Below are 12,608 nucleotides of genomic sequence, written 5' to 3'. Positions count from 1 at the left end.
GCTATCGGTCTACAAGAAATCGTAGTAGGAAATGTTATCTGCTCCTTTATTATGGATACCAATATGCTATGTGACAAATTCTGATCTCACTTACAGTGGTGTAAATGGATTTACTCCAGATCTACAATGTAACAGAGAACAGCCGCTCTGAATTCATCTCTGTGTAAAGAGGAACGTTCAAGCAACTGTATTAAAAAAAATGTTGTTTTCACTGTGATCTCCTTCTATGTATATATCCATCCAAGTTCAAAACAGACATTGGTTTAACAGACAAATCCATTCCTGGTGCTTGCATTCAGTGGAATTATGCCCAGAGTGAATCTGGTCCATTGTACTTTAGATGTAAGAACCATTCAAAATGAGCAATTTGATCACTTGCATAAAAATGGAATTGTACTTAAATCACTAATGACGTTCTCTAATTGCCAATTCATTCTCTTTTACCCTTATAGAACAGCTAAGACCCTAAGACAGGCTGCAGTTTTTAAAATGAATGAATGGCTGATTACAGCTTTAAAACTTTGTTTTGATCCTCTGCATTCAAATGTAGGTATCCAGAATTTCTGTGCATCTCCAACTGGCATAAAGAGTGTATGCTCAGCCTACTACACTCTTCAAAGTAAAAAATATGCAGGTGTTTAATAGCATGCAAAAAGACTTTCATACTAGGGTTCATTTTGCTACCACTTTCATATATGAGCATAAGGTGGAACCTAGTACTGTCACTAAATAAAGGAGAAATCAAAATACTGCTTGTGTACGCAGATCGGTCTTAGTTCTGCTGCTTAGCAATATATACCTGATAAGCCTAAAAGAAGTCTGATTCCCCCCCGCCCTTTTTTTTAAGAATCTTCTGGATTACACCAGCAAAACTAACAAATATGCTGGTAATATAATTTGTTGTAACATGAATAGTAACACCGTATGTCCTGGCAGCTACAATTTAGTGCAAATGTTTTAAAGCAGAAGCAAGGAACTTCATATGAATTGTATGCAAACAAACTGCAACACTGTCAGTACTTTTTATTCAAAATTATTTGCAATTTTTTTCAATAAATAATTCTAAATCTGCAGGTCATTCAGGCACAGTACATTGCAAATTTATGAAATTCATGCTCAGTTTGTTACATAAGTCACATGGCATTGTTTTTCTTCTCTGATTAGATGTTTTATTTAACTAAATAACAGCAGTGTGAATTTCAAGCTGTGTATTAAAGTATTAAATTTTAAATTTGACACTCACACTTATTGATTAGGCATGTAATTCAAAATCCGCTATTGGAAAACATTTGAGTGTTCAAGTTTAAATTGTGCCTTTTGAGGATATTTGCTTTAGTAAAGCTTGTCCTTAGGAATATTCTTGCAAAGCCAACCAAAAAGGGGTAGGATCACACTGAAAGTGAATTCATTTGTCAGAATGAATATTCAGAGACAATTTTCTACAATATTTAGGCAGCTTTAGTTTTAATGTGTAAGATTAGTTCAACACTAAAGAAAAATAGTACACTGGAATAATTAAACTGTCACCGATTTTGTGCACAAGCAACTCTGCAATGTTCACTAGTTCCATCAGTTGTTTTTCTGTATCTTCAATGACCGTGGTGTAATGATTAGGTTTTTCACTGAATATGTGTCAGTTCCAGGGTCAGTGCAGACTGCAGCATATGGTAATCACATCCTGATATTTTCAGTTTGCTCACTTTTAAGTAAAAATAATTAAATCAATGGAGTTGATACCATCAATAAATTAGGCCCAGTATTGGTAAATTTCTTCCTTGGCCAGTTCCCACCCTTTTTGTGAATTACTTTTTAATCTATTTCTAGTAGGCCAGTCATACTAGAGCAGGGGTAGGCAACCTATGGCACGCGAGCCAAAGGCAGCACGCGAGCTGATTTTCAGTGGCACTCACACTGGCTGGGTCCTGGACATCGGTCCGGGGCGCTCTGCATTTTAATTAACTTTTAAATGAGGCTTCTTAAACATTTTAAAAACCTTATTTACTTTACATACAACAATAGTTTAGTTATATATTATAGACTTATAGAAAGAGACCTTCTAAAAATGTTAAAATGTATTACTGGCACGCGAATCCTTAAATTAGAGTGAATAAATGAAGACTCAGCACATCACTTCTGAAAGGTTGCCAACCCCTGTACTACTAGTGTCTAGGCACCAGTAAGCCTTAATCCTCTCTCCAGTTAGTAGGATACACTCCTCTGCTACTGCACATGGCAAGAGATACAATTTCCTTAATGGCAAAAGATCAATTATTTTTAAAAGATGTTTAAGTTGCTTCATTCTTGTTAGTTACAAAATAACCCAAGATATGGGAAGAATTACACAATAAAGTCTTTACTGTATTTGTAAATATCAAGTGCAGTCAGCAATAAAATGAGAAACAAATGCCTAATATCTTTAAATTGTCCGCTCTTTTTAGATGCAGATTAAGACAATCTGTTAATGACAGGAGAAAACAATTACCTTAATCTTTAAAATTCAGCAGGTGATTATGAAACTATTAAGTATCACCATTTTGTTTGATGGGAAGTTAAAACAAAATTCTTCACAAACAAATAAAACAAAAATATTCTCTGTTCATCTCTTCTTTTATAATCCTACCTGCCAGAGAGGGTCCTTCTGTTCAGGAAAGAGCTCAAAGTACTTGCGAGCCAGCTGGACTGGAGGCAGAGTTTGCAGTTTCAGGTTGGTCCAGCTCTGAACAAAGTTGGCGAGATTCACAAAGGTATACAACCCCAGGCGATCATTCCCATAGTTGGACAAATGGGTCATGAAGATGCTGATCTTTAAAAATAAAATAAAATGAAGTACATTTCTCTTATTGTGTCACTAGATGGCAGTGGAGCCATAACGAAGTTTGTTTTTGAACACTACTTCCATTTAGAACTGCCAGTGGTTTTGTTCACATAGGAAGAGAGTCTACCACCAGTCTCACTAAGAATTTTTCTCCTCAAGTGGACTTACTGAAATCAAAGGGACTATTTATGGAGTAAGGCACTACTCAATGTGAGAATGTGTGCATTCTTTTACCAAATTGTATAATATTCACAGCAGCCTTATTATAGCAGTGCAGATGGGCAAAGGAGCAGCATTGCAAAAATAGCACACACATGTACCTCTTAATGTGAAATATACATGCAGCAGGGGCTAGAAACAAACAAAAAATCTGGATGTTATTTTAAAGGAAGAGGGAGTACTTGGAGAACAAGAGGATATCAGACCTTTAGTGTTATAAATACTGTGATCCAAATATTATTTAAGCTGTACATTATTAACTCATCTTCCCATGTGCCGGTAAAGCACCCTACCATACCAATGGTGTTATATAAAAATAAGAGATTGATAGTTTGGGAAATTGTGAGCTCTTTGAGGGCAAACAGTCTAATTAACTGGCCTAAATTCTCAAAAACAATTATTTGATGTAGTAAATCCTTTGACAATGTCCAACTGCTTATTAGAGATATTTCATCAAACAATAAGCACATAGTCAAATTAGAAATGGGGAAGAGGGGGACATTTTCTTGCAGCAAATCAGAAAATTTTCAAATAATTTTGTATGAAATATTTGCAATGAAAATTTTTGCTTGATTTCCTAAGAGCTGATGAATTTGCTTGTATTTTACTTTCCTAAGGCTTGATCATGCAGCTGTTACTCAGATGAGTATTGTGAGCTGAGGTCATTAGACTCAGTAGTGTTGTCAGAACCCAGAAGGAACAGAAGGTGCTCTAGTCCACAAGATTCCACAGGAATTCCTCATAGGAAGCACCCATAATCTCATAGGATCACATCCTTAGGAGACACCTCTGTGGGATTGTCTGAGTAAAGACTACTCATGTGGGTAAGGGGTTACAGGATCAGGCCCATACATAGATTCAGTTCCTCAACTGAGGCCTACAGGAGTTGCACTCATGAATTGGAGGTGCAATATTGGGTGCCCAAATACCATGCTGATGAGCACAGTATAAATATACAGCCATACAAAGGCTAGGGCTCACTAGGAGTATTCATATAAAGGCTGCAAAATCAGAACTCCATTTGCAAAATATTTCATTTTCACAATATGAAAAATAGTTGTTCACTGATTCTGCCTTGTGCTCACAAAATAACTTGCAATTCTCTGCCCTTTAGAAGAGTAAAATTCCCATCCATTGTTTTTGAGAAACCAGTGCAAAGCCACATTCTACAGCCTTGCTTCTATGAGAAATTTAACAGTATTTCAAAAAGTCTTCAAATCCTGCTTGTAGATTCATTTCTGTTCTATTGACAGTGAAACTTGCAACAAGCCCTCCTTTTAACAAAAGACATTTCCAGGGAATGATTCTAAAACCACTTCAGAAACTAATGTTATTGCTTTGTGTGAAGGAATTCAAATCTTAATGAAACAAGGGTACGGGGAGGGAGATAATTTGAGGTCTACAGTGTAAGAAGCTGACCTTGTATTGTTTTGGTTTCAAAGTATTTTAAAGCATTGGGGCTTTGTCAGACACACAATATTTTTAAAGCTTAGCATTTCTAGTTTTGTAATTCTACCTGAACATTATGCAACATTTGCAATAAGCGAATGCATTGTTTCACAGAACATTTGTTCAATGAGTGTCATTTTGTGACACCTCTTGCCTTGTGACTCAAGCCTCGGGTTTCATTTTGTGCTACTTCAGAAGGATAAGGAGATACACTGAGAGATAATTTATTAGCACACAATTTCCTTTTTAAGCTAGGACAGTAACATTTTGTAATAGATGGCAATATTCCCTTTAGGCAAGGCATAATACATAGTTTTGCCAAATGTGTAACCTTTTCAAATGTCCTTTATTATTTTTAGTTCTGAAAGCATGAGCAGACCAGCAATAGGACTGTTGTGCTCAACAAAGATATAATTGGAATGTTTCCACAAAAATGTTGCTTGCTTTGTTGGCAGCTTCTCTCTTTCCTACACCTGTACTGACCTCTGACATTTATAATGTCAGTTCATCTCCTGGCAATTCCTTACCTGTCACAACTTCAGCACTGCACTGGAAGAAAAAAGGAAGAGAACTTGAAAAGGTTATTAGTTCAGGGAAAATATGTATTATTCTTTCCCTGAAGGGAATATCACTATAATTTTAAGAATGTTATAGAGTGGAGGTTAAAAAAATGGGCTGAATAGATCATAATAAATCATCTTCAATATATGAAGCACTGTCAATGAGGGGGGGAAAATGTCAACACAGATGTCAATTTGAGTTTTGCCGTCATTCTTACACTATAAATACTTTGTGAGTAAATATTTACAACAAAAGAGAGATGATCAAATATCAGTTTAAAACTCAGATAACTAAAACTTTACAGAAAGCCATATTTATTGTTACCAAATACATGACATATACAATATCTTTATATGACAGACGGTGTCTTCTTTACTTCTATAACTAAATCCAACATATTACAAATTACCTGATATTTTCTATCAGAGGGATAGCCGTGTTAGTTTGGATCTGTAAAAAGCAACAAAGAGTCCTGTGGCATCTTATAGACTAACAGATGTATTGGAGCATAAGCTTTTGTGGGTGAATACCCGCTTCGCATGCGTCTGACGAAGTGGGTATTCACCCACGAAAGCTTATGCTCCAATACATCTGTTAGTCTATAAAGTGCCACAGGACTCTCTGTTGTTGATATTTTGTGTCAGGGAAAATTTAAACAGTAGTTTCCCCCACATTTATAGATATGCTTCAAGTAAGCAGTTATTAAAATCATTGCCAGTCCCACTGCCTGTTGAATAAGGCCCATAAGTAGGGCCCTACCAAATTCACAGCCATGAAAAACGCGTCACAGACCACGAAATCTGGTCTCCCCCCTATGAAATCTGGTCTTTTGTGTGCTTTTACCCTATACTATACAGATTTCATGGGGGAGACCAGTGTTTTTCAAATTGTGGGCTCTGATCCAAAAGGGAGTTGCAGGGGTGGGGGTCACAGCAATGCCACCCTTACTTCTGTTCTGCCTTCAGAACTGGGTGGCTGGAGAGTGGCAACTGCTCACTGAGGGCCCAGCTCTGCAGGCAGCAGCGCAGAAGTAAGGGTGGCAATACCATACGATGTCATCCTTACATCTGTGCTGCCTTCAGAGCTGGGCTCCCGGTTAGCCACTGGCACTGCCACTCTCTGGCTGCCCAGTTCTGAAGGCTCCGCCACTGCCAGCAGCATCGCAGAAGCATGCATAGCAGTACTGCACCCCCCAACTCTTTTTGGGTCAGGACCCCTATGGTTACAACACTGCGAAATTTCAGATTTAAATAGCTGAAATCATGAAATTTATTATTTTAAAAATCCTCTGACCATGCAATTGACGAAAATGACTGAATTTGGTAGGGCCCTACCCATAAGTATTTATGAAAATGTAAAATAATGACTCTATCTTGTGCTACATTGAAAATAAAGAAAAATTAGTGACCGAGGGCTCAGGACACCAGTGTATCTGACCTGAGTGCTGCACAGAACTGGAAGTAAGGGGTGGAAATTGCTCCTCTTCTATATTGGGGCTTGCTAAGAGTCAGTGCAGCCCCCTGCACAGGTCAGATCAGCATGTGGGTTGCCTGAGTCTATGTCCATCTACAAAAGGCCCCCATAGGCCATTGTATAGCTGGAGTGTAGCAGTGTTCCGGCAACACTCATTTCCCCGGGGAACAAACCTGATCTGCATCATGCACCAGGGGCTTCTAGGAGAGGTGAAGCAGAGTCAGATATGAAAACTCTATACCTGCCAGGGAACTTTCGTCTACATTGGGGGAATTCTCTGAGGGTGATCTACAGCACCTTTGTGGCCACTCAGAGTCACAATCTGGTCCCTGCTCCCCCCTTGCTGAAGTGATGTGCACCAGCCCTTTTGGTAGCTTACATTTCCCTTTACACTGGCTCAGCTGCATGTTGCAGGGCAGAGCCAAGACTCTGCCTATTTCCCATTCCTGCCTTCCCACACACCTGTGCATAAAGGGGAGTAGCTGTCCAGCAAGGTGCTGGGAATGTGGCGAGCCAAGGCAAAGGAAGCTTCTTATGCCCCCTGACTTCTATTCCTGGGCACGCAGTCTCATGACTGGGCACTGATTATTATTATTTTTCTTGCTTGTTGAGTTTTATTTTGATGAATTTTTTTTCCATTACCACAATGCCCCAAACTCTAGTGTAGCAAGTTTTAACAAAAGGGAATGCTTTCTTTTTCCATCCTAGGTAATAATTACTATGTTGTTAGCAAATATGTTGTAAAATTTATTCTCTCGAAAAGCCACACCACTAATTGGGAAATCTAACTGGAACATATGTGAGTTTTAGGGAGGCTAAATCCAGCAACTCACATAATTTGTGCTATAATCCTGCCCCAATAATCTTGCACCTCTGAGCAATCCCATGAGATATAAATGAAGCTTCATCTATTTCTCCATCTCCTTCTTTAAAGTGAACCAGCTCTGCATGTTTACTCTAACCTGCCTGCATTTTAGTGTCCTTCAGTGAAAACATCCTATTTTAGTCTATTCTATCAAGCCCTCATATGGTATTTCAGCATTGTCTGTATTTCAGTACAAGCAGGTTCACCCTTCTTAGCCTTTCCTCATAAAGAAACTATCATCTTGGTTGCACTTCACTGCACACTCTCCATGGGATTTAATATCCGTCATAAGGGGACAAACTGAATAGAGACAATCTTTAAAATGATAGTTTGGGACTAAACCTGGCCTCTGGGCAGCAACTCCTTTCTTGCTCCCACCCCGCTCTGAATCACAGTGGCAAAGGTGCCCTCCTCTGTTCTATTTCCGCACAGGAGCCCTCTGGGTAGCTGTATAATCAGCTTCTTGTCAGCATCTCCCTTTTCTTTCCTCCACAGAATAAGAGTGGCAAAAGTGCTCTCTCCGTTCTTCTCTCCTTCCAAACCCTCGAGGTAGCTGATCAGAAGTTCCTTTTGGCTTCTGGTTGGTGCTGAAGAAATGAAGGGAAACGGGACAAGCATCCCAAAGATATAGCTTTTGTCTTTTTGAATGCAATTCTGCATTGCTTATTGTGATGGAAATGACTTTGTTACAACAGTTCTTCCCAGCTGGGTGCAACAGCTTGTAGGTTAATAATGATAATTTAGCTTGTGATTGGATCTCTACTATTAAATGACACATGCAAGAAAAAGATGAACTGAAATGCTCTAATTTATGCACCAAGAACAATATATATTTGACAAATAATTTACATAAAATGAAAACACTAAAAATACCATGCTTCCAGAGAAAGAGAAACTTTATTTTAAAGTAGAGATTTTAATAAATGTCTATTAATTCAAAACAACATTGTTGTACCTATTAACAATGAGAAAGTGAGGAAATTCTTAGTTGAGTTTCCACAACATTCATACAGGCAGGAGTTTTTTCTGAGAAAAGTAGAGTAGCCCCCTTCCTACATGGCATTCTGCCTTCCATTCAACAAACTTTGGGGACCCCTCAGCGTTGTTTTTAGGGATGTGTGTGTGAGCACTCCCTTATCCTTCTGTGCCCTTTTTTCCCCACTTTCTTGCCTCAATCATCCTCTCCCTTCAGAACGGAGAGGAGACCACACCAAGGAACACTGCAATAGAGGAGAAGTTTACCATGATAAGTAGTGTGGGTCCTGGGGCTTTTCAATTATTGTGGATAACTGATAGGGAGAGAAGGAGAGAGTCTGGCTGGCCTGAGTGGGGATATTGGAGTGGAGTTTGTGCATTTTCCCACTGTGCAAACATCCTCCTCTCAGGTCTGTAAAACATACCAAACCTCAATCTCAATTTGAGCATATTCAAATTTTGATACAAATATTTTGCATAGGTCTAGATTAGGCCCACTATTCTTCCTGCAATCTGTATGCACAAATAACTCTAATTGACTTCAGTAGGAGTTACTTACACACAGGACTGTTGGATGTGGCTGCAGTTAGTTAAGTAACAATACCACAGGAATAAAGAGCAAGTAAACTGTATAACAAAGTTCTCACTATTTTTACATTTTGGACCTGGGACCAGATTAGCCGTAAGAGAAAAACTGATAGGTACACATTTCTCCTGGATTAGGCACTGCTGTCATCTTTGAGCAATTTAACTTTAATTGACTCATTTTCTTATTGTTAAACCATTCACTTACATATTTTTGTCACGGGCACAATTTTGCCCTCAAATTCATGTCATATGTTGTGCACCAATATACCAGGGCAGAATTAAGGGTTTATAATTCAATACAGTAAATTCAGCACTTTAAAAAATATGATTGATGATTAATTAGTCTCTCTCTGTTAGGTGCTAGAAGGAGATGCATTACAAGTTTAATATATTGCTGTTATTTTAGCTGCTGAACAAATGTTTACAGGCCACAAGTGTATGTCTAACTCTCAGACCACCTATTTTCCAATTAATTTTGCATTGTGTACACTGTGTTTGCAGTTCAGATATTGTCTCCATATTTCTCGGAAGAGTTCAGTTTCAGATAATCAGAGACTCTAACAGCTGTTCTTGCTTTATTAGACTCACAAAATGACAGAATAATGAATTAGGTTGCAGTCTACACTTGAATATATATATTTTTAAATTGGTTAAGAAACATTCCTTTTTGAGATGTATGGCAAAAGTTGTACAGCATTGTCTCACAGCTGCCATTGACTTGTCTATTTATAAAGATATAGATCCAATTAGTTTAATTTAACTTACACAGTGGAATGTATTTTCTCCACAAAACCTACTAGAATCCTGGAACATTTCTTAAAATAATACAATTACATATCTGGTCTAGTGGATGAAGAACTGGACTGAGTCAGGAAATCTGAGTTTTATATTGAACTTTATCACATATTACTTCTGTGACCTTGGGTAAGTCACCTCTGTTGCAGTTTCCCAGTTTGGGTCCAAGAAGAATTTCTGTTCCTAAACTCATGGGAGCTCAGAAGTGCTGCCATAAGCATTATTGGAAGCACAAGGAATTCCAAAATGGGCAGGAAGGGATGGGGAAGAGGTGAGGCTATTGCCCGGCCTTCCTCCACACCGTTCTGTGGAGCGGGAGTAGCATGTAGAGTAGAATCAACATGCAGAGGGCAGTCTGTGTTCCATAAAGGGGTGTAGTAGGAGGTGTACTGCCCCATGCATGTCAGAGAGCTCTGGAAGGCACCTGCATCTCAATGCTCCTTCTGAGGCAATGTGGGCTGTGCCTAACAGGTACAGTCTAGCTTACAGATATTACACAAAGCAGTTAATGGACTGGAGGAGCTGACCCTGAATGCCTTTACTTTTATATCTGCTTCAGTAGTTCCAAAGTCTAACTATTCACAAGGCCCACATTAAGAAATAGCAGGATCCACTGGCTCTAATAAACATTCTCATTTTCTGTGCTAAAGATGGTAATTTCTCCCTTGTTGCAAGTCAATTAGCTTAATAATAGTTCTACTTACTATAACATGGGAAAGGTGGACAATGAAGGAAAATAATACTTAGAGTTCAGTGCACAGCAAATTATAGTTATTTTAGGGTGAATCAGATGTGCAGCTTAAACCACTGGCAATCTCGCTTCTTGCGTCAGTCGTGCTGTATCCATAGACAGAACACATACGTGCAATGTATTATTTTCAATGTAGGTATGTCTACCACTGCAGTGTTTTCAATGGGGTGCCTTTCCACAGTGCATTTTCCTTCCTCCTTTAGATCCAGAGACATATAATGTCTTTTGATGACGTCATATAAGTGCACGTGTTACACTTTTTTGGGGTGGGGTGTGGGGTGAGGGCAGGGTAGGGTAGGGGTAGGATCTAAAAGGATTTCCCGAGCCATGATTTCCTCAGTAACGATTGATGGACATCTTGTGAGATGACAAACCTCCTGAGTGGTAGCTAGCCACAACAGTTTGAATTACTGTGTAAGAAGTTATTTTAGTGTCAATCCTGCCAGATGCAGAATGCTTTCTGGAAAGCACTGAGAACCCTCAACTCTCGCTTACATCAATGAGAAATGAGAACATTCACTACTTTGCTGGACTTTGTCCTTGTTGAGCTGTATAGTTTTATATTAAGAAACTGTGGGCCTAATAAATGACTCATATTTTAGAATATTTCTCTCTGCTAGGTTCCCCAGCTGATTTCAGGATTTAGCAAGTAAACCAAATAGATTCAAAAAGTGAAATAAAATCATCTTGTAATAAATTCCAACCTGTTGATTGGAAATTGATGCAGATGAATACAGCACATTTCAATAAGTTTCATCTGCTGAGGAAATAGGATTTTATTTTTTTAATTTATAATTTATATCTACAGTGAACAGATGTGGAATAGTCTGCCCTCCATGAAGGTCTCACACGAATCCCTAAGAATTAAAAATTGGCTTCAAACCTGAGCCATGATATTTTATATTACAACCACATTTTTTAATAGCATTAGCTATTATAACTTTGAACATTCTTGTTATCCTGCTAAATCACCAATCTTTGAATCTTGCTAAATGTTATATGAAAACTTATTTCCTTGTATCATTTTTGAATTTTCTACCTTTTAATTTAATTGAATATTCCCTTGTTCTTGTGTCATGAGCCAGGGAAAACAGAACCTTTTGATCTATGTTTCTAGACCATTCATTATTTTATATACTTTTATCTGGTTCCCTTTTATTCATCTCCTTTCTTAGATAAACATCCCAAACTTTTCAATCTCTCTTCAAATTAGATTATTTCCATGACCATGGTCGTTCTTGTCACTGTTCTCTTATCTGCTTCTAATTCTGCAATATCCTTTTTTGAGATAGAGTGACATGTACTGCAAATAGTATTCCAGATTAGGCCATACTACTGCTTATATAATGTAATTATACTATTTTCAGTATTATTCTACAGTCTGTTCCTTAGGCATCCCAATATCTTAAATCATAATGAATATGCACATATGTTCCAGCTCCATTGAAGACAATGACAAAACTCCCATTGACTTCAATAGTGCAAAACTAGACCCATGGTCAAATTATCTGTTTGGAGAATACATTCCACCGCACAGCCTAATGTACAACCTTGCATATGTGTACTAAACACTTAGAAACATCTCTGTTACCATACCCTCTCATTACTGGGATACAAACAGAAGTCCATAATAGATACTTTGGAATCAAATTAATACAAATAAACCATGATCTATTTTACAAATAACTGAGCCACTCCTGGCCACTATGCAGCATGGACGGGGGCTAACACTTAGTTATGTCATGAAATTGAGCAGGGAAGCTGATGGCATCACAGACCCAGAGACAAATGAGCGTTATGGAACACATTTCTCTACCACTCTGTAGTCACCATCAGACCCTTTATGCAAGCAAGTGCTGCATTGCTCATTGGGGCTCTGCATTAATTTGGGGACTTAACCAGACAACAGTTGCTCTAGGCAGCACAGAAGCCCATATATTTTATTACAGAAAATACAACTCCCCTATAATGTTCTTTATAGGTTCTTATACTGTGCTCATCACTATAATATTGAACATCTTCCAGTAGTTCATTAAGCAATGTGAATACACATCCCTCATGTGTTTGTTCTCTTATCTTCTCTCGAAGGGGAGAAGTGGACTGTCTTGTTTAGGTTT

General features: G+C 38.3%; 1 protein-coding gene across 2 annotated transcripts in view; it reads right to left on the bottom strand.

The window, feature by feature from the left end:
* LOC101950484 (N-deacetylase and N-sulfotransferase 3) overlaps window positions 1–12,608 on the bottom strand; it is a 101,868-nt gene that overhangs the window by 18,474 nt on the left and 70,786 nt on the right. For both annotated transcript variants that reach the window (XM_005290314.5, XM_065596284.1), the window contains exon 7: window positions 2,621–2,803. In XM_005290314.5, the coding sequence (XP_005290371.2) occupies window positions 2,621–2,803 (183 nt within the window). The remainder of the gene's footprint in view (window positions 1–2,620; window positions 2,804–12,608) is intronic.

Source organism: Chrysemys picta, chromosome 5 (assembly GCF_011386835.1).
Source record: "Chrysemys picta bellii isolate R12L10 chromosome 5, ASM1138683v2, whole genome shotgun sequence".
In the NCBI taxonomy this organism is placed as follows: Eukaryota; Metazoa; Chordata; order Testudines; family Emydidae; genus Chrysemys; species Chrysemys picta.
Note: the sequence above shows the minus strand (reverse complement) of the source record. Positions and strands in the feature narration are given on the sequence as shown.